Source organism: Apodemus sylvaticus, chromosome 4, assembly GCF_947179515.1.
Source record: "Apodemus sylvaticus chromosome 4, mApoSyl1.1, whole genome shotgun sequence".
NCBI classification, from domain to species: domain Eukaryota; kingdom Metazoa; phylum Chordata; class Mammalia; order Rodentia; family Muridae; genus Apodemus; species Apodemus sylvaticus.
In genome coordinates, this window is record NC_067475.1 from 31,365,582 (window position 1) to 31,392,620 (window position 27,039).

Sequence of the window (27,039 nt, forward strand, 5' to 3'; positions counted from 1 at the left end):
GGTTGGGAGATTTCCTGTCTCAGTTCCAAGTGACTTCTGTTGGGTCGGGGGTCTGTCGGTCTCTTGGGCCTCACGCCTGACTCCTCAGGGGCTGTCCCCTTGCCTGCAGGGCCCACTGAACACTCTCTCCTCCTTGTTGTCTGCCCAGGCTGGGGATGAGTTTGTGGAGAAGACCATGAGCTGCCTTTCAACCAGCACTGACGCAGCGTCTGTGGTGCACAGCACAGACCTGGTGGTGGAGGCCGTTGTGGAGAACCTGAAATTGAAGAATGAGCTCTTCCAGAGGCTGGACAAGTTCGCAGCTGAGTATGTAGCTGGATTTTTTTGGGTTGACTTCTGAAAGAAAGCTCCTTCTCTGTCTCTTGAGCTTCCCTTCCTGACAGTAGGCCCACATCTCTGCTACCTAACACCTCTGTCTTAGTTAGGGCTTCTGTTGTTGTGAAGAGACACCATGGCCATGATAACTCTTATAAAGGAAACTTTTAAACTGGGGCTGGCTTGCAGTTCAGGGGCTTGGTCCATTATCATCATGGTGGGAAGCGTGGTGCACACAGGCTGTGTGCTGCAGAGGTTCCTAAAGGCTCTATATCAGAATCTTCAGACAGCAGGAAGAGGGAGCCACTAGGCCTGGCTTGACCATTTAAAACTTCAAAGCCCACCCCTCCAAGTGGGCTTTAGCATACCTCCTCCTCTAAGGCCACACCTACTCCAATAAGGCCACACCCCCAGCGGCCCACTCTCTATGAGTGTATAGGGGCTATTTTCATTCAAACCTCTGCCATTTTGGATCCTGAGAGGCAGGCAGGTTCGTCAGGAGCAACAGAGACCTGAGGCAGAGGAGGGCACAGTGAGAACAGACTCTCTTGAAGGCACCTTCCGTGAGACAGCTCATTTAATGTGGGGAACCAAGGCTACTTAAGCCTTTGGGGCCGGGGGGGGGGGGTGGGGGGGTGGCCACTCCTGTAATCCCAGCACTCTCGGAGGCAGAGGCAGGCGGATTTTTGAATTCGAGGCCAGCCTGGTTTGCAGAGTGAGTTCCTGGACAGCCAGGGCTATACATAGAAACCCTGTCTTGAAAAAACAACAACAAAAAAGCCTTTGGGGAGTGGGGAGCCACTTTTGTTTGGGGTGAGTCTACATCATTGGCCTGGGCCAGAACTCCAGGAATGCCTCATTTACATTAGGAGGAATTCCAGATGCTGCTGGACATGACCTTATAAGGCAAGAGGAAGTTTAACCTGGCTACTGGGCTATGGGACCTCCGGGAGGGCACAGGGCTATGTGCACTGGAACACACACAGGCCTGACATAGGAGAGGAGTGATCCCACCCCTGCCAGTCCCAGGATGAGCGTCCCAGGGTTTGGACACGCCCCAACCCCACTCTTGCTCTTGGCTGCCTCCGCAGCTCCTTGACTCCCTAGACCCAGAGACCTCCATAGCCTCTTTGCAGAAGAACTACTGGGTTTCTTCCTCTGATCCTTGTCCACGTGAGGGGTATAACCGCCCATGGCTAAATGGAAGATCTGTCCAGTGTCACACCTGTGTATTTCCTGCAGTCATTGGCACAGAAAAAAAATGCTTAAATAAATGCTAGGAGTTCAGAGTGGGCCAGACAGAACGGTTTGATTGCAGGCAGAACACCTTTGTGCCATTGTTAACACCTCTCTGTTTTCAATTTTATTTGGGTTTAACTACAACCCTCTTGAGGGCATTCACTGAACCCTGAATCTTCACCTGGCTTCCTGGGGAGGAAAGCAGGAAAGACGGCCACGTCAGGTTCATGGAGGAGTTGCCAGGCTTGTAAGATTGTATGTGGGTAACACTGTGCTGTCACAGTCTAGGACCACCTCTTACTGTTTTGACTCTTAGCTTTTGGCCGTTATGGTGACTGGCCAGTTCACTGGCCTGTGCATATGCCCACATGATGTGTCTAGGACCCCTGGTCTACCTGGCCACAGTTTTTGGTTAGCTCTGAATGGAGTAAAGTTATGAGCAGAAATAATTCTCAGGGAAGCACTGGTGACCTGCGGCTGAAGGAAACACTTGCACATCAGCTTACGGTGATGTAAGCCCTCAGGTGTGTGTCCTGGTGGCTGGAAGGCCCTGCGTTCTTCTGGTCTCCTGTATGGCACTCTGCTGATTGTGTGCATTTAGCGCTTCAGAAATGCGACAAAGAAGACACCTCTGGTACTGGGATTTGTCTCTCAAGTCAGCCCAGAGCCTGGTAAGGCAATCAAACCTGGGCCAGTCTACAGAAAGTTGACCTTCACAGTTCTTAAGCAGTTTGGCCTTGATGTGAGGTCACCTACTGGCAGTGAGCGGTCAGACTGCCCCCTGGAGTCCCCAGAGAGTAAGGAGAGGGTGGGGGAAGGGCAGTCAGGAGGCTAGGCCAGTCTGACCAGTTCTTCTCTGTCTGACCTTGGAATGTCCTAAGATTTACAACCTGTGATTTAAGGGTCTTGAGGTAGAAAATGCATTCCCAGTTGCTACCTTGGCTTTTTAAAAAAGCCTGCCTCAGAAGTTGAGAAAAGTGGATCTCCTAGTGCCGTGAAAGGCCTCAGAGACCTCCATCCCTTATCTACCTACCCACTTAGTCTACACACACTCGCCAAAGACTGTCCTCTTCTGTAGTTCAAGGTGACAGCCTGCAACCCATGATCCTTCTACCTCAGCCACCCATGTGCTGGGTGTGCATGTGTATTCGGACAGTCGTGGGCTTCATTCCTTTCCAAGTTACTGATTTCTCTTTGCCCCAGCTGGTTTCTTGCTGCCTGCCCCCTAACTCTGGTGAGGAACTCCATAGAGAATACAGTCAGTACAGGCCACTGCCCCTTGGGTCCTAGGACCAAATCCAACTGTGCTCAAGGGCGTCCTGCTGGTTTGTTAGTTATCCACAAGGTGGCGCTGTAGGAACGGGATTTGCCTTGGTGCCTTTGGCACTCTCGCTTCATTCTGGTTTTAACAAATGAAATTTTAAGAAAGGAATTAGATTTGGTCTCTGACAGTATGAGATTTGTAAGTTGATAAGTTAAGGTTCTGTACACACAAAATAAGACAGAAGTGCTTTTTCAGGATAGCCTGTAAGCAGAGATCTGTGAATATGTATGTGTGTGTGTGTGTGTGTGTGTGTGTGTGTGTGTGTGTGTGTGTGTGTGTGTGTGAGTTGTCTGTGAGACTAAGCTTCCCTTTCGGCCATGTTCAAAGCTTGTGTTTTCATTTCCTTGTCTAATGACCAAGTTAGAGCTCTGCACTAGAGGGAGAACTATCCCGTGCTCCTGGGGACTCAGCCCGTTTACCCTGAGGATTGTTTACAATTTCAGGCGTCCGATCCATTGTGCTGCATCTGGTAGTCTCCTCACCAACAGCTATCTCCTCTTCCCTTCGCATAGCGTGAAAATTAACTAACACGTGTAGATGAGAGAACTAAAAATTCAGGAGAGCCTAATTATGCTTTGGGAGCTGGTAACTTAAGATGTGGAGATTTAAATAAAAACCACAATTGCTTGGTTTCAGCCTTCTGACTGACTGCCTTTCTCTTCGGGATGTGGGGTGGGGCGGGGAGTGGCGTTTCTGCCTCCCTGAGCATGCACAGCGTGTAGCTGCCTCACGCACAGGGATGATCCAGCACCGTGGTGCAGACCGTGGGCCCACGTGCGAATCATTGTGACTCTCCACCCTGTCCTCTCTCCACAGACATACCATCTTTGCCAGCAACACGTCTTCTTTGCAGATCACGAGCATAGCCAATGCCACCACCAGACAAGACCAGTTCGCTGGCCTCCACTTTTTCAACCCCGTCCCCATGATGAAGCTCGTGGAGGTCAGTAACCCTTGTGTCGCATGAAACTTATGCAGAACTTGGACTGTCGATACGGGAAAAAAAAAACAAAAAACAAAAACAAAACAAAACAAAACAAAAAAACCCTTTGTATTTCTCGTGTCTCAGTTGTCCTCTTCAAAGAAAGAAATACCAGCTCACCTCTCAGAAGGTTCCTCTACTTTGTTTCTTTATGTGCCTGTCTTGCTCAATGACTTGCTTGTGTCAAGGCCAGTGGCAGTGCTGACAGGGACCTCAGACTGGGAGGAACACGGGGTCACTGACATGATGAGAGAGAACATGGGGAGACCCATATACCTCCATACCGTCTCGCGGAGCTCAGCCTGCTCCAGGCTGGAGATGTGCGGTTCTTCTCTGACCTGGGGTTCTAGCTTGTCGGTCACTCCTGGTGTGACTTCTGCTCCGGGGCAGCAAGTCCTTCAGTACCATCTCAGAGAGGCACAGCGCCATGCTGGGACCTGAGCTATTAAAAGCAGCTTCCTGCAGCCTTGAGCTGACTGACTGACTGACCTCAGCGAGTGGCAGAGGGAAGGGCCAGGCAGGGCCTACCAGCCTTCCTGTTTGCTGCTTCTGCTCAGTTGCTGGGAAACTCACTCAGCAGAGGGAGATGGAGTCAGGATAGGCAATTTGCACTTGACATGTGGCAGCCTGCCCTTTATAGGGGTTAATTAGAGGGTCTCTGGGCGAGAGTGTCATTAAATCAACATTTGGTCTGAGGCTGTGGAGTTATTGCCGTGCGAAGTGTGGGGGACGCTGCCCCGTGGAGCCAGGCAAACCTCCAGACACTGGCTGGGGCCTCTCTGGGACTTGTTTTTGGCTGCCTGCTCCGCCAGCCCTTTGCCTTCTGTCCCCCACACTGCCCCCTCCCCCCACCATACGTGTGTTTTATCCGTTCCAGCCTGTTTATATCCACTTTTTCTCAAGTGGCAGATCCAACCTTTCTGCAGCGGGAATTTTCCTGTCCTGTGACCTTGTTCCCCTGGCCTTCTAGGCTGCTATTAAAGAAGTAGAAAATGGGCTGGAGAGATGGCTCAGTGGTTAGGAGCACTGGCGGCTCTTCCAAAGGACCCGGGTTCAGTTCCCATCACTCCCACGACAGTTGCTGCCACCGTGTCTTTGGCTTGTGTGGGCCAGGCATACGGGCAGGCAAAACACCTGTACACATAAATTAGCTATTTATACAGGAGCTGAACAGTGAGAAGGGTCCTGGGCGGAGACGATGCAGTTCGTTCATTTCAGCCCTTAGTGATTCTTGGCCGCTTTACCTACCCGGGAACGCATATCTGCGTTCTGAGCACAGTCCTCATTCTGTAGAGCTGTGGAGAACAGCGAGAACAGTTTCGACTTCCGTCTTCTTGAGAAATGCAGCGTATTGGTTAACAGACGCTTAGCAGATGGTATCACTTTCTAGAAAATGCTTTCCTAAAGTGGTCGATTCTATTGAGTGTTTATAGGTTTTTATTAATTGTTATTAGTTCTCTGGTGATGCGTTTTGATCCTATTCCACTGTCTCAAACACACACACACACACACACACACAACCCCTTCCAGGCCCAGCCCCCTTTCCTGTCCTCCTGATGTGTGTCCACCTTTGAGTAAATGAAACCCATATACTCTTGGGTGTGTGGCTTCCCACTGGAGCATAATTGACTTTATGGGGGGGGAGGGCTGCCCCTCAGCTAGGGGTGGGACTTCCTGCCCAGCCACCCCCCCCAGGCTAGCTCCTCCCTCCGGGCTGGGATTTGTGTGTGTGTGTGTGTGTGTGTGTGTGTGTGTGTGTGTGTGCTGCTGGCGCTGAGCACCAAAATAAACTCCATGAGCCCAGGAGTCCTTCCCTACCCTGGAGTCGAGACTTGCTTTGGGTCTATAGATTATTTGTCACGTGTTGTCCTTTGTCGAATGAAAGAATGTTTATGCATCCCTCCTACTTAAAAAACTCTTGGTCCTCAGACACTGAGGTCCTTTAAGCCTACACCTTGAAGATCTGAGGTCGGCAGCCTTGGTCCGGCTGTGGATCTGACACAGGCCTTTGCCGCCTCCTTCAGAACAATTTGAAGGTCACTGTTCATGCAGTTTCTGGTCCAATCTGTGTAGCCGGTCTTTGCTATTTTGTGGGTTCTTCTTTTTCCCACCCTTTATTCCCTCTGCCCCGCCCCCCATTCACCCCCATCACTAGGTAGGAGAAAAGGAAGGATGGCGGGGAGAGATAAAGATCCCTGAGTCTAACTCTGTCTTTCCTTTTCTTTCTTCTTCGAACACAACTACTAACAAACCACAACCAACCTTCCTGAGTGACCAACAACCACCAACACCTCTCGGGGCCCTACCATTTATACCCCTGAAAAGTTCCCAGATTTCCAAATGTCACACAATTGCAGAAATGATCTGTAGCTGGCGAAACCGCGCCTTGACTAGAGCATGAGGCAAATCAGAGTCAGCAGCTGAAGCTGGTTGGAAGCTGCCCCGTATCCCCACACCTGGATTAAAATGAAAATTCTCTTTCTTTCTTTTCTTTCTTTCTTTCTTTCTTTCTTTCTTTCTTTCTTTCTTTCTTTCTTTCTTTCTTTCTTTCTTCCTTCCTTCCTTCCTTCCTTCCTTCCTTCCTTCCTTCCATTCCTGTGTTTTTTAGAGAAACAGGATTTCAAAATTGTCACTATAGTTCTGTATTCCTCATATCTATCTATCTGTCCTTTAGGTTTGTTTCTGTTTGCACCGACCTGCTCCCTGCAATGGTTACCCCCGCCCCTGCTGTGCTGTGACCTCGCCTTGGCTTTTCATATCTTTCCTTTCTTCCCCATACAGACCTAGCTCATCTTCTTATACAGGGGATTTCCTAGTTCCTCATCTCACGGAAGGGATGGCGACACTGGTGACAGTCTGCTGTAGAAGCTCGGCCTCCTCATTATGATTAGTTGATGTTCATGACTACCGCTTAAAATCTTTGCGTACATACGTGTACATACGTGGTGCGTGTAATTCGCCCTGGGCTCTCTATTTAGCCAAATAGCTTCCAACATGTCTCCAAGATCTATAATTCCAGGGTTGTACTTGGTGCCACCTCTTCTAGATTCCAGTTGGGTAGCGGCTGTGCCCTGTGTGCACTGAAGGGATGGTCGGGAGGGCTGTCAACTCAAGTGGCAGTTCCAACTGGGGGACCGCCTGGGTCCTGCTGGCAAAAAATGAAAGCATTCCTCTCCAAGGAACCCACTCCGAGGTGCCTTGAGGGGCCTGAGAGTGGGGGCATCTGTGTGGGAGCAGGTGGCACGGTGAGATGGGCACTCAACTAGGAATCCAGAGGGCTGTGACTGAGGAACATCACCCCCCCCCATCTGCAGCAGAGGTGGGCTCCGTGCAGAGAACTTTAAGAACAGTTTCCCCCCATTCTCCCCAAGACCAGCCCCTCCCCCCCCACACACACGCTGCACGAGCTTCCATTAACAATGACAGGAAGCAGAGCTGGTGTTTCCTGGGCTCTTCTTCCACTAAGCGCCATCCTGGGCACAGTACCCCTAGTCTGTCTTTGCTCAGCTCCTTGATGTGGACAGAGTGGTTTTAATGTCACTTCAGTTTCACGAAACATTCCCAGTGTCCATGCCTGTAAGGGCAGTGAGTGGTCCAGCTAGGATTGGCCTCTGAGACATCTGGACCACTGAAATGCCCGGAAGACTCCCATACCACACCCACCCAGCAATGCATACCAGTAAATGAATTTAAACCCTGTGTTTGTGCATTCTACAGACTCCAGTGTCTTGCAACACTTCGCTTCTGGCTTGAGACACCTACTGTGCTAAAACCAAAGACTTTTTTTTTTTTTTTTTTTTTTTTTTTTTTTTGCGTAGAGCCTTTGACTCCATTTCCTTGAACTATTCTGCCTCTCTCTTCCCTCCAGTCACGATCCCTTCTTTGCATTTCCAGGTCATTAAAACACCAATGACCAGCCAGAAGACATTTGAATCTCTGGTCGACTTTTGTAAAACCTTAGGAAAGCATCCTGTCTCTTGCAAGGTAAAGTGTGGGTAATGTTTGGGTCTGTTTTCCGTTACTATAGTAAAATACCCAAGGCAGGTAACGATGAAGGTGGGGCAGGTGAAGTGTTACTTGGCTTGCAACTCTAGAGCATCAGGGGCTGATGCCAGCATCAGTTGAGCTGATGAAAAGTGTGCTCTAATAAACACATCAAGCAGTAATGCTACAGTGTATTTTTCAAGTAATGGACTACACAGAGTTGGGTGTGTCCTGCTGCAAACAATTGGAGACACTGTAGCTCCCCTTGCTGTATCTGAAACATGTTACCGCTGTACAGCCTTAGGGTGGCTGTGAACTCTTTCTCCTGAGCTGCAGGTAGAGAGATGCCCTCTGTCCCTAACAGAGATGTTTCATTACACAGTATATAGCTATATATACTGTTTGTTACAGAAGCATATCTTATCCTTGCTGTTTGTGGCCGTGCAGATATTATCTGGAAATCCCTCCTCAAAAGCTTGAGTAACAAACCCAGAGAGGCTAACTCAGGGCATCGCACACAGAGCTTCTTCTGTTCTCCAATAAGACCACCTTAGCCCTAAAGTTGCTGCTGGAGGTTCTGATGCTCTGATGAATGAGCAGGAGAACACCAACTTTGTGCACTTCTGCCCATCCCCGACTCCAGCCACTACCTTCTTACGATTACTATTTTCTACCTTAATAGAGAATCAGTAGGAGAACACATGCGTAACAACTCACTGGTGTGACTAAACTCAAATATTCAGGTGACTGAAAAGAACAAAACTAGGTGGGTTTTGTTTTGTTTTCTTTTCTTTTTTAAAGAAGACTACCTTCCTGGTGTGAGTCAGCTCTCCTTAGCTACTGGGCCTTCTACTGCCAGATGGCTTGTTTAGAGAATAAATGAAAGCTACGCTTTGGTTTTTGATTTGTTTTGTTGGTTTTGTTTGTTTGTTTATTTTTGGAGATTGAGCATAATACTGAATTCAAACTTCAGAATATTTTAGAAAGCAAACAGGTGACATCAACCACAACAGTGACCTATCATGGCCAAAAAAAAGTCGATGACGATGACTTATTTCTCAAACTCTGGACAGTGCTGTGCTCTCGAGCACAGACAGGCTGTGAGGTCAGGCTAGAAGCGCTGGGCATCGCTGCCCTGTGGAGACAGTGGCAGGCGTGACGCAGTGAAGGGCCTTTTGGGCCCTGTTGCCATGGTGGTCAGTCTGTGTGGTTGACGGTTGGGTTAGCTCTGAGATACACTGAGATGTCCCAGGGGTGGCTCCTGGGTTTTGGAGGGGTGCGTAAGACTGGAGGGACTCCTGAGAGGGGCGTGGGGGGTAGGGAAGGGAAGATGCCTTACAAGACAGGGTAAGGAACGTCACAGCACATTTCAAAGATGTGGATGACAGGAGCCTGGCAGCGGAAGCGGGGTAGAAAGGAGTGCTCCATACTGAAGAAAAGGTCAAGCTCGATGAAGAAAAGGTCAAGCTTGTCTCTGTCTCCTCTGCAACAGGACACTCCTGGATTTATCGTGAACCGTCTCTTGGTGCCATACCTCATAGAAGCCATCAGACTGCACGAGCGAGGTGCCTATCCTGGGCCGGGCAAAGGCCTGCAGCTCTCGGGCTGTGCACGGGAGGCGTGGGCTGTGCACGGGAGGCGTGGGCTGTGCACGGGAGGTGTGGGCTGTGCACGGGAGGTGTGGGCTGTGCACGGGAGGCGTGGGCTGTGCACGGGAGGCGTGGGCTGTGCACGGGAGGCGTGGGCTGTGCACGGGAGGTGTGGGCTGTGCAGAGCCTGGGAAGGGGTCTCTGCAGGACTAAGCTCAGCTCTGCCCTGGCCTTAGGACCTTTGTCATTGGGTCCCCAGGGCCCCAGCCCTCCCTGTGAGCCTCTGCTATCGTCCAGGCTACCACAGCTTCATCGGTGGTGCAGATCTCCAGCCCTGGACCTCTGCCATTAGTTAAAAGCTTGCTGTGTGGGGGAGGTGATGCAGCTGTTGAGATGTGCTCTTCCCAGCATTCCTGTCGGGCAGCTCACACCTACCTGTGACTCCAGCCCCAGGGGATCTAAGATCCTCTTCTCAGCTTGTGCACGCACGCAAGCGCACACACACACACACACACACACACACACACCTACCTACAAGTAGTAAGGGTTCCCTGCTTTCAGAATAAATAGTAATGGAAAAATGACCAGGAGATGGGACATCAATGTCGGGGATAATACATGGTAAGGTGTGGTCCTGATCAGAAAAAAAATCAGGAAGCACTGGTTTACACCTCGTCATCTGAAATGTACTCCTCTTTAAAAAAAAATTATTTGTGCATGTGTGCATGTGTATGTGTTTATGTGTATGTGCTCCTGTGTATGTGTACACATCTGTGTGTGCACGTATTGTACATAAGTGTATGTGTGTATTGTGTGCATGTGTGTGCACATGTGTGTACATGTGCGTGTGCGTATGTGCATGTGTGTATTGTGTGTGTACATGTGTATATACGTGTTCATGTACATAGGTGCATGTGTATATTGTGTGTGTGAGTGTGTGTGCACTCAAGTGTGTGCATGCTCGAAAGCATGCATGTCTCTCGTACACACCTGTATATTCTGTCATGGCGCATGTGTGGAGATGAGAAGACAGCTTTCTGGGATCAGTTCTTGTCTATCTTTGTGAAGATTCTGAGGGTCAAACCCGGGTCTCCAGGCTTGCTTGAGATGTTCCTCTACCTGCTGAGCTATCTGCCTGGCCCTACAATATCCCCTTCGAAGGTCCACAGAGAATGACCTTGATGACTGTAGAAACAGGACTCTCAGGACATTGTCCGTGGCATGTGAGGATGGGTGCACTCTCCCTGCCTGACTCTCCCTGTTTGGGGGGCGGGTATGAAGTCTACTCTGAAGGCACACAAGCCGCAGGGACCCCATAAATGCAGTCACTGCGGTCGATGTGAATGACTTCGTTTACAAATATGCTCAAGAATGCTGAGGAGGTGCAGGCCTTTAATCCCAGCACTCTGGGAGGCAGAGGCAGGCAGATTTCTGAGTTCGAGGCCAGCCTGGTCTACAGAGTGAGTTCCAGGACAGCCAGGGCTACACAGAGAAACCCTGTCTCGAAAAAAAAACAAAACAAAAAAGAATATCGGTTTCCAAACAGGGCATTTGCACCAACTCTGCCCTGCAGATGAAAGCACACTTGCCTCCTCCAACCCGGCTTTAAACAGCGAGCGAGCTGGCCTCCGTGCTTAAGGAAGCAGGTGCCTACTTCTGCCCCAAGATAAACCAACACCTCTGTGTTTATCTTCAACAAATGTGCCCAATTCACCTCAGAGAAAGTCTGTGGCATTTTGGCCTACCTTGAAAACCATTTAGGTTCTCTCTCTCTCTCTCTCTCTCTGTGTGTGTGTGTGTGTGTGTGTGTGTGTGTGTGTGTGTGTGTGTGTCTGTCTGTCTGTCTGTCTGTCTGTCTCTGCCTCTCCCTCCCTCTGCTCCTCCCTCCCTCCCTCTTCTAAATGTAATATTTCAGAATGTAGCCCCGCTTCATGGCGGCTTTCTCTCTGAAGCACCCTGTCCTTTGATACGGCTCCCTAGTGCCAAGTATCTGGTGCTAAGTTGAAAACCACTTCTTCATGTCCGCTGCCCCTTGGCATTACTACCTTGGCACAAACCTTCTGTGTTGCCTCAGGAAAGGCAGGACCTGGCTCCAGGGGATGCTTTCAGTTTGCTCTCGTTGTTTCTCTGGGTGGCCTGTCATCGCTGGTGCTGTGGCCTTTCTCGCTGTAGCTGTCTGGATCCTGTCTCAGCACGTCTGTCTGTCCTGGAGTTGCTAAGTGCCGCGTGGGTATGTGTGTAGCATCTTACACTGTGGTCCAGACTCCAGCCTGATGTCCTCTTATAATGTCCCTTTGCCACTTTGGTACTCAGTTGGCCAACTCGGAGGAGCGCTTAGACGAGTGCCCACGCCGGGCTGTGCCTACACCAGGCTGTGCCCACGCCAGGCTCTGCGTGTTTGTGGAAGCCTTTAGATGACCCCACTCTTGGCTGCCATCTGTGACCTTTGATCCCTGACTGAGGACACCGGTCCTCTTCTCTCACAGCCCCGCCTCCTCCTACCGGGCCACCATACTGAGTCTCGGCCACCTAGCTGTCCTGGTTATTACAATGCTTTCTCAGGTCTGTCTCCCACCCCATGCTTGCTGAGGAAGAGGAGGAGACACTTCTCCCTGTGTCTGTCCATGTTCCCGGCTGGGGCCTTGCCTCTGCTGGTGCTCTGGCTTTGTTTCCTAGCTTCTTTGGGGGGAATTTTTCTGTCATGTGCTATTGACGTACTGTGTGTGTGTGTGTGTGTGTGTGTGTGTGTGTGTGCATGCGCACACGTGCATGTCCCCGTCCCTGCAGGTTGGTAAATGCTGTTTTGATGGTAGAGCCGTCTGATGGTGGAAGGCTGTCTGGGAGACTGATTAGGCAAGGGTTCAGAGAACTGAGCAGCTGACGAATACCGTGAGTGCCCACCACACCTCTCACCCTGTGCAGACAGAGTCATGGAGGCTCACTGTGTTTCTGACCTCTGACAGCCTCCTGCGGTAGGCCTTCACTGTGCCTTTCACAGCCGTGTGCTGTCTCTTGCTTCATTGCTTCAGACTGATGGGTACAGTAGAGTCCCAGCTCTGGGTGGGGGCAGAGTGGTGTGGGCTTGTTCCCAGGCTGCTGTCCGTGGCGTGAGCTCACTCGGCTCCGAAAGGTGGTGAGCTCTCCTTAGGAAGGTTGTGCTGTAGTAGGCTGGGATGTCATGAACGTAAGCTTCGAGTCGCTGTAAGGAGTCCTAAGCACGCATACAAAGTGCTGGCCGCTAATCTCCCTTCTTACCCTGACTGAACTTAAGTAGAGCAGTTCCCCGGTAACTTGTGTACAAGCCATGGCTGGGAGCTCTTCCTCCTCACCCTCAGACTCCACCATCGCCTGAACGTTTGTCATTCCATCTTTCCCGTAGAGCCCTACTTGCTGTCCCTGGGGTCTAAACTGTGTACAATCTGTCATTGCTTTCTCCGATAGCTCTCCCTACAGCCGTTGGCCTCCCTTCCCTATAGCGAGACATCTGACTTCTCCAGCGTCGTCTTTTCTGGGGCATGGCCAGAGTCCTGGTCTACATGTCCCCAACTTCTCACTCCAGAGTGGGGATTCAGCCATCTGTCAAGGAAGGACGTCTGTCTGGCAGGACTCCTCTCTTTGCTGGTCCTTGGAGCTGGAGCTTCTGTTGGTAATGCTGATCCTGGCCGGCAGGTGGTGCCAGAGAGCCAGAGAACGGGTCCCTGACCTCTGACTCTAGCCCCAGGCCTCCAGCCATGCCGGTCTGGGGTTTTCTAAGGAAGCTTCGCCTCATTGTCCTGAGTAAAGTTAAGGGCCACATACTCAGGGGAGACAGAGACGGTGATGCAGAGCTTTGTGTGGCCTTTTTTTTTTTTTAATGGAAGGGCCACCAGGTTCTCAGACAAGGCCTGGGCACTGCAGGAGTTTAGGTTTAAGCCTTGCCCTGTGTAACTCCCTCGTAGTCAGCATCTTGTATATGTTGCTTTTCTGTCGGGTTTTTTTTTTTTTTTCTTTGCCTACTTAACTCTGATTTGCTTAAGACAGATTTTTGGGTTTGTTTGGTTTTTTTTTTAGAATTGTGCTGACTTTGTATACTGATTTTTAAAAAATGCTGTATACCGTTCAATAATTTTGGAAGCAGTAATAACCCTCAAGTGAGGGTCTGAATTGGGAATTACAGTCTTGCCTTTGACTCTTGACTATGGGTTTGATTAAATGGCTTTAGGTGAAGTTAGAGGCTGTTAGATTTCTGTCCCCTGGGCGTGTGCTTTCTTTTGAGGGGGCACTGCCTGATTAAATGAGCTGTCAGTGAGGCTCTGACAGCTGTGGAGACAGGCATGGATGATGGTGTCCCGGTTCCCAGGCCTAGCCGCTACTGTTTCAAGCACTGCAGTGTGGAGTGGGGGCGTGGGAGAGAGGTTCTGATTGGAGCGGTCTGAATAGAAGGCCTGGAAGTGAGGACGAGGCTAAGGCTTGAAGGTGGAGGAAGGCTCAGCGTTCCAGGCCTGGGCCACGGCATGTAGGAAGCAGTGCTGGGGCAGGAGCCTGTGAGGGTGTTACATCTGGAGCAGCTGGAGCAGCACAGGTCGCCTCATCCTGAACTATGCATGTGCGCAGCCCTGTCTGTACCACGTGTACCTGCTCATGACCTCTGCGCATGTGCCGTCATGTCTGTCGACGGAGCCCTTGCAGCGCCTCTGAGATTCTCTTCACTCTTCAGAGCCTGGGCCTCAGGGGCGGAGGGGTGCCGGTTTCCATGCTGCAGTGTTTGCTCCTCCCCCTCCCACCCCCGTTACGTCACCAGTGGCTTGACCGCTCTTCCTTGTCTCATTGCACGTGCCTAGTGCCCCGCACATAATTGATAGAACAGCTCAGTGGCAGAACCCTTGCTTAGCGTGTTTGTGACCATGGGTTTGATGCCACACCCTGCCGGGGGCTCGGGAGGGAGAATGGGGTGTGAGGCCACCTGGTGAGCTTCGTGCGTGTGACTATTTCTTACATTCTTACTGCCTAAAATTAAAAGTGTGAGTTCTTAGAGACCTCTAATTCTAATTTCTTAAAGATGTATGTATGTATGTATGTATGTATGTATGTATGTATGTATAGTATCTTAGAATAATAGGAAGGAACTGGGCATTGTAGATGAATGCTTAAACACGTGTGAATACTGCTCTCAGTAATAAGCAGCAAGCGGAGCATGGTGGCTCTGTCTGTCTGTCTGCATGGTGTCTCTGTCTGTCTGTCTGCATGGTGGCTCTGTCTGTCTGGACTGTCCTCGAGCAGCTGCCTCGACTGTGTAAATATAGGTCCAGTAGAATGGTCCTTTGTAAAACAGAAAATTAAAAAACAAAACAAAAACAAAGACATGCAACACATAAACAGAAACCTAAGCATGTATGAGTTTTTATGTGTGCATGTATATATGTGGGTGTACATGTGTGCTTATATTTGTATGTGTGTATGTGCATATGTGACTACATGTGTACATGTGTGAGTGTGTGTGTATATGTTTGTATGTGAGTGTGAGTGTATAATTAAGAAGCCCATTTATGAAGGAACACTCTCTAGGATTAAATGACATTTCCGTGAGGAACTCTAGACTTAGCCTATCTGCAGCTGCGATGGAGGCAGTGCTCCCAGCGCCAGGCTGCTGACTCCAGGAACTGGGCGGCAGAGTCTAGAAGGTTCCTCATTTGTTGCAGTTGGTTTGAAAAGCTTATGACCGGTGCGGTTTGTGATCTGAGACAGAAATCTTACCCATGCCAGGAACATGGACTTTTAGACATTCTCTGAATGTGTGTGCTATAAAATCCCGGTAGTTCTAGAGGTGACTTAGGGATGGAGAGAGCGGGAGGAAGGCGCTGGAGATGGATGCTGGGCCCTTGTCTCTGCAGGCGACGCGTCTAAGGAAGACATCGATACGGCGATGAAGCTGGGCGCTGGGTATCCCATGGGTCCGTTCGAGCTCCTTGACTATGTTGGACTGGACACTACAAAGTTCATCTTAGATGGTAGGCTTTAAATCCTTCTCTTTGCTTTCCCCACGGGGTCGAATTGGTCTCTTAGAACTAAAGGTTGTAATGTCAATCAGGAAACAATTACATGAATCTTAAGACTTTTCAAAATCCTGTCTTACCTAGTCCATTTTGTGTTACTGTGACCAAATGCCCGAGGTGGGATACTTTATAAAGGGAAAAAAAAAGTTGTGTGTCTCTTGGTTCTGATAGCTACAGATGTTCCTAGTGGCAAGACGATGCTCCTGACTTTGTCACAACATGCCAGAGATGCTAAGAAGCAAAACAGCCAAATACAGAAGGGTCTACGGTGTAGGTATAGGGTGGCCCTGGTTCCTAACTGTCTACCCTCTCAATAGTACTCTAGTCACTAGATTTGGCCCACCCCTGAGAAAATTATAAGTCCCCTTGTGTGGGTAGAGCCCAGTGAGTACCTTTCCAGGCCCCAACTCTTGAAGAAGGATCCACCCTTTTCCACGTGGCTACACTGAGAATTAAGATTTCAGCATGTCAGTCTTTGGGGAGCAGAGTGAGTTCAGCCGTAGCAGCAGGCTAGAGAGTCACGCTAATGGGCGGCCTAGAAGGAACGGAGCGGCCTGTGGCTGCTTAGCCGGGTGTCTGTGTTGAACCTTTCCTTTGGATCCAGCTCTAGATCTGTAGGTGTTTCTAGTATAACTCGGGCCCTATGCGCCCTTCAGTTCCCCCTCCAATAGGTGTGTCTTGAATAACCACAGTGCAAAACCAAAGTCAGGATGTTGACAGCGGTACACTGTGTCATACCATCGTGAGCCAACGTGTGTTACCCCCACTAAAAGCAACCTATTCGGATATTGTTTTCTAAGCATAATGGTGTTGAAGACGGCGCAAAAATAATGATTATGCTGGAATTCTGAAGTCGAATGTATTATCCTTCCCTGGCATCTCACCAAAAACCTTTAAATATTGGAGAGGAAAAGGGTTATAGTTGACTTAGAAAATCTGAAATTATATCAGACTGCAAAATACCTATGGGAACAACCCAGTATTTAGCATGGTTATGGAAAACTAGCTTTCCAGTTTCTATTTGTGCTCTTGGGTCGTTGGCCTTGGTTTGCAGGAAGTCCTGGATGGACTGCCCCTGCAAGGAGCCCCGCGATGGAGCTAGACTCCTAGCAGCACAGGCAACTAGTGTCGTGCCCACTGTAGGGTCAGTGTTGGCTGTCCCCATGAAGTTTGCCTTATGACTCTGTCATGCAGGCCTGCATGGGTTCTGTGCCCCCAAGGCGTGCCCTGTGGATGTCAGAACCAAAGTGAACCTATGTCCTTCCTCTCAACAGGGTGGCACGAAATGGATCCACAGAATCCCTTATTTCAGCCCAGTCCTTCCATGAATAATCTGGTGGCTCAGAAGAAGCTGGGCAGGAAGACCGGAGAAGGATTTTACAAATACAAGTGATGCTTCCCCCAGCAGTACCTCCAGCCAGCCACGGGCCAAGGATGAGCGCACTGTGGGTGGGGGTTCGAGGCCTGCCGAGGGCTGCTCAGTGGGCTCTTCCTCACAGTCTCTCTGAAGTCATCTTTTGACTGGTTGCAGCAATGGGGTGCCTCCACTGAGTTCTAATTCTCTAGTTTAGTCTGTTCTCTGTGAATTTTTCTGAAAAGCATTCATTATACCCTTGGTGCCTTGGAGCAAACATCTTTTTTTTTTCTGAACCTTGCTACTTTTTGTAAAAAAAAAAAAACATTGCTTAGACTCATGCACTCGTGTCTTCTGAAAATGAGTACGCCGTGTTTGTTGGTGTTGAACCCCAGGGCAGGAGCCATCGTGCCTACAGATAGACGCTTCTAAGGGCGGCAGCCGGTAGCACCCGAGGCCTCGCCTGCCCGGGAACATTTGCGGCCTGCAGCCTGTAACTTGCAGCCTGCAGCCTCGAGCCTTAGCCTATATTCTGGGCCTGACAGAAAATGTTCTTTCTCTACCCCTCATCAGAACAAGACTCCTAGAGTGGTGGGCTCTACCTGTGAGCTTGGTTCTTGGGGAAAGGCCCGTCTTTGTGGCCATTGAGATCTTAACCATCTCTGTCTGTCCCTTTCTTTCTTCAGGAGAAATCAGTGTTATGAAGTACCTATGAATTGACTCTACTAAAATGAAATCTTTTGATGTGTAAACATTGGAATGGGAATAAATAAACTTACATAACTTAAAAGCATAAAATGCTTAAGTAATTGTGAACACGGGCTCGACCTCTCTGACCTCTGGCTGGTACTGAAGCGACAGCTCAGGCGGGAGAAGTGGGGGGCATGTGTGTGAGACCGGTCTGGGCCTGTGTCTGTGCCTGCCCCTTCCACATTTCTTACCAGTAAAATAGTCATAAGGGCACAAAAGAGCGGTTTTTAAGAACATCTGTTTCTTCTTTGCCAACAAAGTCAAATAACGTAACATAAGATTCTTTTAATCATTGGGTTGACAGAGTGTCTTCCATGATAGAATGTGGAGTTGGAAAGACATCTGAAGCCCTGAGGTCCAGTGGCTTCATTAGCGGAGAGCTTAAGGGATGCGTCCAAGGTCATCAGATGTTTAGTAGCAGGTTCCGGATTAGATCTAGATGTTTGAGGATAAAGACGAAAGAATGAATCGGAAAATGTCAAATCTCAACTTGCAGATAGTTCGACACCAGAACAGGTACTTGTTTTCGTACGCAGGTCATAGTTCCATCAGGATATTTTTGTTTTTCTTTTTTCCTATGTTGTACATGCTACAAGAGAACTTACATGTTTTCAATGCTCTCAGTGTATGACAGTGTGAAAATGCGCGCACACCTAGTGCATTTCTGCCCAGCGGCACACCAGAACCTGGCTGATGCTGTTCTTAGGTAGTGCCTGGTCCCCGGAGGGAAGCTGTGTCAGGGCGTCTGCCCCACTGTCCTTGGTCACCTGTGGCCTCACAGCTTGGTCTCAGGCCAGCTCTAAACCTTTGCTGTGACCCCTGGCCCACAGGCTTCAGTTTGTCACCCTCTGACCAGAGTCTACAGAGGATGTGGGCACTCACCCTGAAAAGGGACAGACACTTTCTTTAACTGTTAAGTTTTAGGAAAGAGAGCGCGAGCACTTGGTAGTGCCCCGCCTGTCCTCGGCTCCCAGGGTCAGGAGGACAGAGCACTGTTTCTGGATGGTCCTTTTAAACGCACGTTGATCTGGCCAGACGCTCAGAAGGCTCAGCCAGCCCCTTGGCTCCTTTGCCATTGTATAATATCTTTCCTATGCATTCTGTTCTGGGGGATGGACCAGGAAGGATTTGGAACCTTATCCTCTTCTGGAATTAGCACTTGGGGCGTGGTCTCCTGTGCCCTTCCGTGGCTCTGCCTGAAAATCAGCCTTAGTGGGACTCCTATCCCTAAGCTTTCTTACCTGCTTTTTGGTCACCCTTGGTGGGGACGAGCCTGGTTCTCAGCCTCTAAAGTTGCCTCGTAATGGCAGTATGAATCTTTTATAGCATCTGAAAGCCAATACCAGATTTTAGGTTAAAACAAAAAACACCAAAACCAAAAAACCATGTTCCTTCTAAAACTCCTCGGTGACATTAATTCATCCGACAGAAATGAAAATTTCAAAGGAAAATTTTTGATTATTTTGCAAACATGCTACAGAACAAAATCTATCTTTTAATGTCCGTAAGATTTATTGTTATTGTTAATAACAGCAGCAGAGGGGGAGACATTGTTTAACTTGCTGGCACTGGGTTTGAGGTCTGTTTCTAGGGAACTGTTGATTGATGGAGCGGCAGGTCACGGGGAAGCAGGTGTTGAATCTGAGGAATGCTGGCATTAGCCAAGTGTGGGGTGGCACATGCCTGTGATCCCTGAACTTGGCAGGTGGAGACAGGATGATTGTGAGTTCCAGACTGATGTGGGCCAGCCCACAAAGCCACTCAAAACCTTTTATGAAGGGACTCGTCACTGAGTTCTGAGATGGTTACATGTGGCTGAGGTCAGCTTCCAGGAACTCGTTTGAGATTGGGCTGGTTGCAGCTGAAGACAGTAAAACCCGTATTTGAGTGGCCACTTCCACACCAGCACACGCTGGTGGTGATCGCCCCTGGTGCCGTAAGATGTTCTTACACTCGACATGGGCTTTTGCCTTGTCTTACCTTAATTTTAATCCCCGTGACATTTCAACCTAAGTAACTAAGTCTATTAAAAATACAAGGTGTGGCTGTAATTCCGTGGGGAAATTTTTCTGGCTAACGAGCATTGGGGAAAAATAAATAGTAATTAAAAATATTTGAGCGATGGCATCATCGCTATGGTCCCTGTTATCCCCCTGCCTGGAGACAGAGCCCCATGTGTCCCGAGCTGATCTCAGACTCCATAGGATAACCTTGAACCTTGATCTTACTGCCCCCGCCCCCCTTTGAGTGCTGGGAACCGAACCCAGGACATAATGTGTGCCTCACAAACACTCTGCCAATTGAGCTAGAACACCATACTTTGAAAGAACCCATTTGGTTGTGTCCTTTTTTTTTTTTTAACGATCATGTGGTCATCATGATCACAGGGTTTTTCCTATCTGTTTTGTCACCTTTTCTTAGTCATGCTGTTGAGATGACAAAGAAGGAAGGTTTCACCACTGAAGCTAGCGAGCGCTGTCCAGGGCACTGACGCTGGCTTTATTTGCATCCACCAGTCATAGCTCTGGAGGGTTGCTAGTTCTCTTCACGCCTTGGGCTTTGGGAGGACCCAGATGGCTTGTAGACTTCAGCCTCACGTTGCCCGAGTAACCCAGAGAGGGGTTCTCATCTCCATGTATCTTGAAAGGTGGACACTGTATTGGAACCTTTCCTTGGGGATGCTAATGGTCAGATCGCAAAGGATAATGCATGTCCTGATGAGTGCAGAGAGGTGTACAGAGCCATGGGCAGTCATGCTCATGGTTTGAGTTTGACTTTGGTCAAGGACAGTCCCTGGCTTCGGGCTGGAATCTGCTGTTTGGACATAATAGGGAAGTAGGTTAAAGCAGAATTTTTATCCTAGGGTGGAGAAGCTCAGTGAAGGTTAAGTTCATTGTTCCTCCAGGTCTAGGAATTCCTGAATTAAGCAGGTGACCCACCCAGCTGCCGGAGCAGTCAAGATGAGGACCTCCAAGAGAAGCTAGACAACTTCCACAGGAACTCAACCCGGAGTCTGGGGAGAAGGGTTTGCCCAAACTGTTAAAAGGTCTGGTGCCATTAAAGTTTCCGGCCTCGATCAGTGAACATTGTCCTGGCCCTTATTTCTTTTCGCACCTTCCCTATCCATCCCTCAGCTTCTGTTCCAGCAACCCACTTCGTAATAGCTGCAGGCAGCTATGGAACCCAGCAGAGAGGCCCACTGGAGAGGAAGCCACTGGGTCCCCACAGCCCTGAGTGCTTTATATTTAGGGAATGAGCTCCTGGGCCTCCTGGCTCCTACTCGATTTCCACAGCTACCCGGGAAGGGCTGGAGGAAGAAGGAGCGGCTGTCATTTAGATGAGTTACATTTTACCTACAGGGACTAGACTCCGCAGTTTAAGACCGCAAGGGAAAGGTTGAAGCTTTCTCAAACATCTAGACATGCACACACATGAGGTAGTACATGAACGTTGTCCTACTGTGTTGTGGTTTTATTTCTTTAAAATTTTCTATGTATGTGTGGGAGTGTCTTGTCCACACGTGTCTCTGCTTTGCTAGTGTGCTGTGCCTTCGGAGGGAGGAAGAAGGCATCATTACCCTGCATCTGGATACGCAGATGCTTGGGAGTCACCCTGGTGGTGCCCAGAATCAATCTCTGGCCTTCTGCAAGAAGAGCCGGTGCTTGTAAACATTGAGCAGTCTCTCGTGCCCACGCACCTATTGAATTTTCAGATAACACTGGGTGAGCTGCTTAGGGTTTCATGGGGACAGAACTGTGGGCGTGAGACCCCAGGAGGCCTATTTAAACAGGGGGGAGAGCAGGATTGTCCTTAGTGTCCACACTAACTCAGGCTGATGTTGACTTATATTTTAGGGGGATTTGACACTGTAATGGCTTCACACAGAAGTCTATGTGTGGAGGGGAAACCCTCCAGGTCAGAGTGCTGGTTCAGGCCTTTGGGGTCCCTGGGGACTGTGGGGCATAGATGCTGTCTCTGGGTCTTGGTAAGATGCTTCAACCTCATTTTTGTAGGTGCCCATGCTGGAACGTCTTGCCAAAGTCATGTCCCGTTCTCGGGTGAACAGGCATTATGGGAAAACCTCCAGTAACTGCCTTTGCTGGCCTCACAGAAACATCCACCAACTCAGAATTAGCAGGTGGAGATGCTGAAACAAAATAAAACCGGAGGAAAACCCAGAAAACCGAGTTTTCTACGTAGGGAGGTTTGGGTGGATGAACTGTCCTGCCTCATTTGGGATCTGTCAGTTTTGAGGGCCCTTGGCCTCCCTCTTAAAGCTGTGACTAGGCAGGCTGAGAGATTCTTCCCTCTACCCAGAGGCTTACAATAGGACCAAAGAAGACAGCAGAGACCTCCTGCCCAGGGCCACAGTCCTGTCGCTGGTAGGCCTTTAGGGTTTGCACACATCTGCTTCATTGGAAGGCCAGCTGCTCCTCTTCACGTGACCTCACGGTGGATATTTGAAGTTATGCCTGCGAGAATCACAGGCCCAAGGAAAGCTTGCTAATACCTATAACTTTTGCATTACTTGTTTTTGAGATGGGATCTTTCTGTGTAGCCCTGGCTGGTCTCAATCCTACTACATAGATGAGGCTAGCCCACTTTGGGCAGTCTTCCTGCTTTAACCTCCTGAGCTATTGAGATTGCTGTGTGCAGCAAACCTGTCTGAATGCACTTTCTTAAGCCTTGGGTGAGCACAGTTAGGTTGGGGATGGTTTTTACTGGAATAGCAATGCGTGACACCCTTGAATTTGAATCAAAAGGATTCCAACTGCTGTCAGGGGCAGCAGTTCACGGATGTGATCTGCTGTTCGCAGCTTCCTCCTCTTCTGAGACCCTCTGTATCCCAGTTTCTGGTAACACTTGACATCACATCTCTATTGGCTGAAGACCTCATCCAGTCTGAGATGCTAGTCTATCAAGGGGAGGGTGGGGAAGAAGGGAGAGAGGGAGAGAGAGGGCAAGAGAGAGCGAGAGAGACAGAGACAGAGAGAGACGGAGACACCAGGGCTTGTTTAATGTTCTGAAACAGGTCTTGGATTTAGGTAGACCTGAAGGAAATTTCAGACACAGGCTCAGGGTTTTTAGCTGATGCTCTATCTGCACAATGATCTAACCAAACATACTTTTTTAAGCAGCAGCATGAGCTTAAAACAGCAGCTTCAGGATACCCAAGAAAACAGTGGCATCTTTAGCATACTCTACAGAAGTTAGGATCTCGTTCCTCTGGGAGTGGTTAGATGTTCACTCACAACTCCTACCCGAAAGCAGTTCAGGTTCATGAGTAGAGGTCGTTCAGGTTCATGAGTGGAGGTCGCAAGGGGCAGCAGCTCTCAAAGCTCCCTGGAGCCTGGAATAGCAGTGTTCCTTGGAGGTCGCAAGTTTAACTCCCTGCCGATCACTAGTTTCCCATTGGCTCTTTGGTGTAAAGTCTCTCCCTGGGCTATGGGCGGTTTGCTGTACCATTGCTCTGTGCTGTGAGGTTTACATTTCCCCTCCTGTTGGGATTATCCATTGTCTTACTTCTTCTAAAGGGAAGCCGCACAAATGTCTTCTTTCTGCGGCTTCGCAGAGGTTGCTACATTGTTGCAGCTTTGGACGGAGCTGTGGGAGAAAAACTGTTTGCATTTGGACAGCCATAGTCACGAAAACGTTACAAGGTCCCTCCCAACTGGACTGGTATTGACAGTAACCTGGCAACCAACCCAATGGAAACAGGAGGGAAACGCCCATTTCTAAGGATGGTTGTGCTGTGACCTCAGGCAAGGCGAGGCTCCCAGAAAGGCTGTGCTTTGTGTTAGCTGCACATCAAACAGAAGTGGCCAGAAGAATCTCTCCAGCCACGGGCAACTTCTGTAATCTGTCTCTTGGAGCAAGGAGATCCCTGATTCTCCTTCCCTAGTACAAATGCCTCCAGAAAGCAGATTGGCAGAACGGCTGGGAACAACGGACCTTAGCTGTATCTTTGATGAACCTATTTCCCAGACTCAGAAGAGATTCCGTCATCCTCCCCAAGAAAATAGCCCCCCACGTTAGCTTTTGTAGCTCACTCCCCAAGTGATCAGATCACCATGGCAGAGTCAGACGGACGGCCTTGAACCACCTATGTTAAGATGATCCCCGAATGAACGGCCGAATATTAAACCTTTAGAACAAGTAGGACCCCGGAACATAATACTTTTTTTCCTGGTTCAAGTTTAGGATTGAATGAAGAGGAATTGGAAAGGTTCCAGAGGCTCGTAATGAAAATGATTAAAGGCCGGATGATGAAAGCCACAAGGACTCGGGATTACTTAGCCTGGAGAAGAGAAATTTGAGGGGTGATTTAGTGGCAATCTTCGAGTGCAGAACGCAGAGGGTTATTACAAGCACGGGAGCCAGCTGTTGCCCAGCTGTATGCATGAGAATTTCAGCGAGGGATTTCAGTTAACCAGTGATACCAAACTTGAGTGAAAGAATGTATGTGGTTGCTGCTAAACCAAATAGTGATGTGTACTAGTGTAAGGACGGGTCACGGGGGAAGCTATGGGCTAAACACTGAGACAGTTTCCACTCTGAGGAGATGGACAGGGAAGGTGACCTCTTTCACCACTTGGGCCCTGGGATGTGTGTCACGTGAGCCTCCACACCAGTGCTGGAATCTGAGTGGAACCTATGACATGCCAGGAGAAACCCACAACCGAGAGGCTCTGACCAGGCGTGGCATCTGTGCCTGGCACGGGAGAGGAGATGCTGGGGTCTGCAGGCCTGGCAGGCTGGGGTTGTCCTGTGCGCTCACAGGGTCGTTCTGACAGGGGCTGCTCCTGAGCCCCACCGAGTCCCGGCCTCGGGTCCAGTTCACCGCCGACTCGCAATTCTGAGCAACTTTATTCTTAATAAAATGACACTTTTAAAAAAATGTTTTATTACAAAGCTTCTTTTTAAAAAATGCTCAGCATGTTAACTCAAACTGGAATGACAAACGTTAAGATGACAAGTCTGGGGCAGAGGCTGTGCCTTGCTACTTAAAAAATAACAGGTACGTCAATGCTCCTTTTAACAACTGGCATAAATTCCCACTAATCGGCTAATAAAAACAGATACAAATACAGAACATTTAAAGAAAGAACAATTCAAGTGCTGGGCTTTTTACAGGAGTGAAAGGAAAGAAACAAAAAGGTCCACTGCAAATAGGTTCGCTCAAAGGAGATGTTAAGGTCGGTTGTTATTTAAAAAAAAAAAAAATCAGAAAACTAAGTGAGACGGGCTGCCAAACAAGACCTCCAACAAGAGTGGGTTTGGCTATCTGTTTAGCTTCATCAGACACCTCACAGGGCAGAGGCCACTGTGTATCACAGAGGAGCCACTTACTGGACAAGATCTCTCAGGACTTAAAAAAATAAAAATAAAAAAAAAATAAAATAATAAAAAAAATTTTAAAAAAGGCTTCTTTTCATCTTGTTTTTATTTCAAACTCTTCCAGACCTATGAATTTTATTTAAAAGCTCAGAGCTAGCAAAATATACAAGAAAAATAAAAATTAAAAAAAAAAAAAGGTAAAATTCAAGTTAAAAAAAAAAAAAGCAAACACAAACTTGATCCTTTTGTATTGTTAAATAAAAACTTGGAGAGCTAGGAAAATGAAGACAGGAACAGGAGGAGTCTTCCACAATTCTCACGCCAGGGTGCGGTGCCTGCTCTGGCAGCTGGCTCTAGTGGCACGGACAAGGCCAACACAGGCAGGGTACTGTCTGTCCTTGCTGAAGGGTGACAGGTCTGCGCGGACGATGCTCGAGAAGGTCACAGAGACTGGAAGCAATGCTGCTCAGTGGGCAGGGCCTGCTAGCCTTCTCATGGGCTTTGAAATTTTTTTTTTCTTTTGCAGAAACAACCGTTTTCGGCTTTCTTTCGGAAGTCGGCGCTTGCAGTAGACGGAAGGAAGGGCTGGCAGTGACTGGGTCTGCGGGTCAGCGCTAGCAGTGACCTCAGGGTAAAGTTGCTGTCAGTGTTCCTTGGGGTCAGCCGGGCAAGCTGTGGAGACAGTCTGGGTTTTCAGCAAGCTTCCATCTCCAGGAGAGGGCCTGGGGTCGCTGCCTTGGCTTTACACGTTGGGAATGAGCTTCTTTTGCCACCTCGAGAAGGAACAAATGAAAGGTTGTTAACGTGAAGTTGCCACAGGCCTTTAAGAGACTGTACCTTCTATTAACAGGCAGCAATGCCTGACCAAGATTACGTCATCCATCTCCTTACGTTCATGTTGGCTAAAATGGATGGCTGGGTGCCAACCAAAAACACCCCTCAAATATACCCCAGGTTAGATATTTTTTTACTTGGCTTTGAATATGTATGCAGAGGTATGACATGCGTTTAAAGAGGTGGGTCTTAGTCAAACAAACAAACAAACAAACAAAACCTTGTTTGAAAAAACATCAGTAGATAGAGCTAGACAGGGACTGGAGAGGAAAGCAGGAGCCAGGGCAGGGGAGGGCCTGAAGTTTTAGTTCACTGCAGACAGCCATCGCAGGATTCTACACAGCACCAGAACATTCCAAACGGCCAACATGCTGCAAACTCCCATCCCACAAGCCCCAACACACCCAGGATATACTGTCAATTCTTATGGTCCAAGGGGGTGGGAGCACCTCCATTCTCAAGATGACTCCATCCACATAAACCAAGAAATTTACTCTTAGTCTCAAATGAATTACTTTGCAAGTAATTTAAAATAACGATGCTTTTCAAAGCCAAGAAGCCCTAGTCCCCAAGGTTTAAGTAACCTGAGATTTTACCAGTCGATTAAAGGTCAAAGAATAAGAAGCACTGCAATGCTAGAAATGTGAAATCTCCAAAGATTTACAATTCCTACTGTGCAAAACTAAGCGTTTCCTACTCAACAGAAGAACACGCTGTTCGCTCGCAGATCTTTGTTGTCAACTGAGTAACCTGTCAGTCCTTCACACAGGAGGATCAAAGGCTACAAGAGGCCAGGCCTTTCCAGTGAGAGAAACAGGTCTGGAGTGTGGCCTGGGCGTAGGCTCCAGAGGCCCCTGTTTACTTGGCGTTTCTGCATGAAGGATGTTCAAAGCCTTGGGCCAAGCTGCTCTTCCTGGGCAGCCTTCCTGAGTCTGTGACAGGAAAATATTGTTTGCTAAGAAGGTAGTGCCTTGAAGTCCTAGGCTGCTGGCCCAAGCCAGGCTGCTGGGGATTAGATCTGAATGACCACAGGGAGCTGAGGGTGTCTTCTACCATGGGCGACAACCTGTCCAGCTACGTCTGTCCCCAACCCCAGTTGTAGGAACTCTTGCTTTGACTCTAATTCTAGATCAGAGCCACACCCTTCTCCTGCCTGCCTATCTTACCTACAAGCCCTGCTCTTCCTTGAGTCTGGAGTTGGCTTCAGCTATAACAGTCAGGACATAAAATCATGACTGCCTAGAGAGTCATGCTCCTCACAGACAGAATCTCCTCATCTCCTAATAGTCATTCTTTCT

General features: G+C 49.0%; 2 protein-coding genes across 5 annotated transcripts in view; one reads left to right on the forward strand and one right to left on the reverse strand.

Moving 5' to 3' along the window:
* The window catches only part of Hadh (hydroxyacyl-CoA dehydrogenase), a 42,025-nt gene extending 24,866 nt beyond the window's left edge, over positions 1-17,159 (forward strand). The window contains exons 3-8 of the mRNA XM_052179238.1: positions 149-306; positions 3,695-3,821; positions 7,755-7,844; positions 9,337-9,409; positions 15,304-15,420; positions 16,740-17,159. Of these exons, the coding sequence (XP_052035198.1) occupies positions 149-306; positions 3,695-3,821; positions 7,755-7,844; positions 9,337-9,409; positions 15,304-15,420; positions 16,740-16,858 (684 nt within the window). The 3' untranslated portion in view covers positions 16,859-17,159. The remainder of the gene's footprint in view (positions 1-148; positions 307-3,694; positions 3,822-7,754; positions 7,845-9,336; positions 9,410-15,303; positions 15,421-16,739) is intronic.
* Positions 17,160-24,453: 7,294 nt separating this feature from the next.
* Positions 24,454-27,039, reverse strand: part of Lef1 (lymphoid enhancer binding factor 1) — a 110,459-nt gene continuing 107,873 nt past the window's right edge. For all 4 annotated transcript variants that reach the window (XM_052179239.1, XM_052179241.1, XM_052179242.1 and 1 more), the window contains one exon: positions 24,454-25,680. In XM_052179239.1, coding sequence (XP_052035199.1) covers positions 25,601-25,680 — 80 coding nt within the window. In that variant the 3' untranslated portion in view covers positions 24,454-25,600. The remainder of the gene's footprint in view (positions 25,681-27,039) is intronic.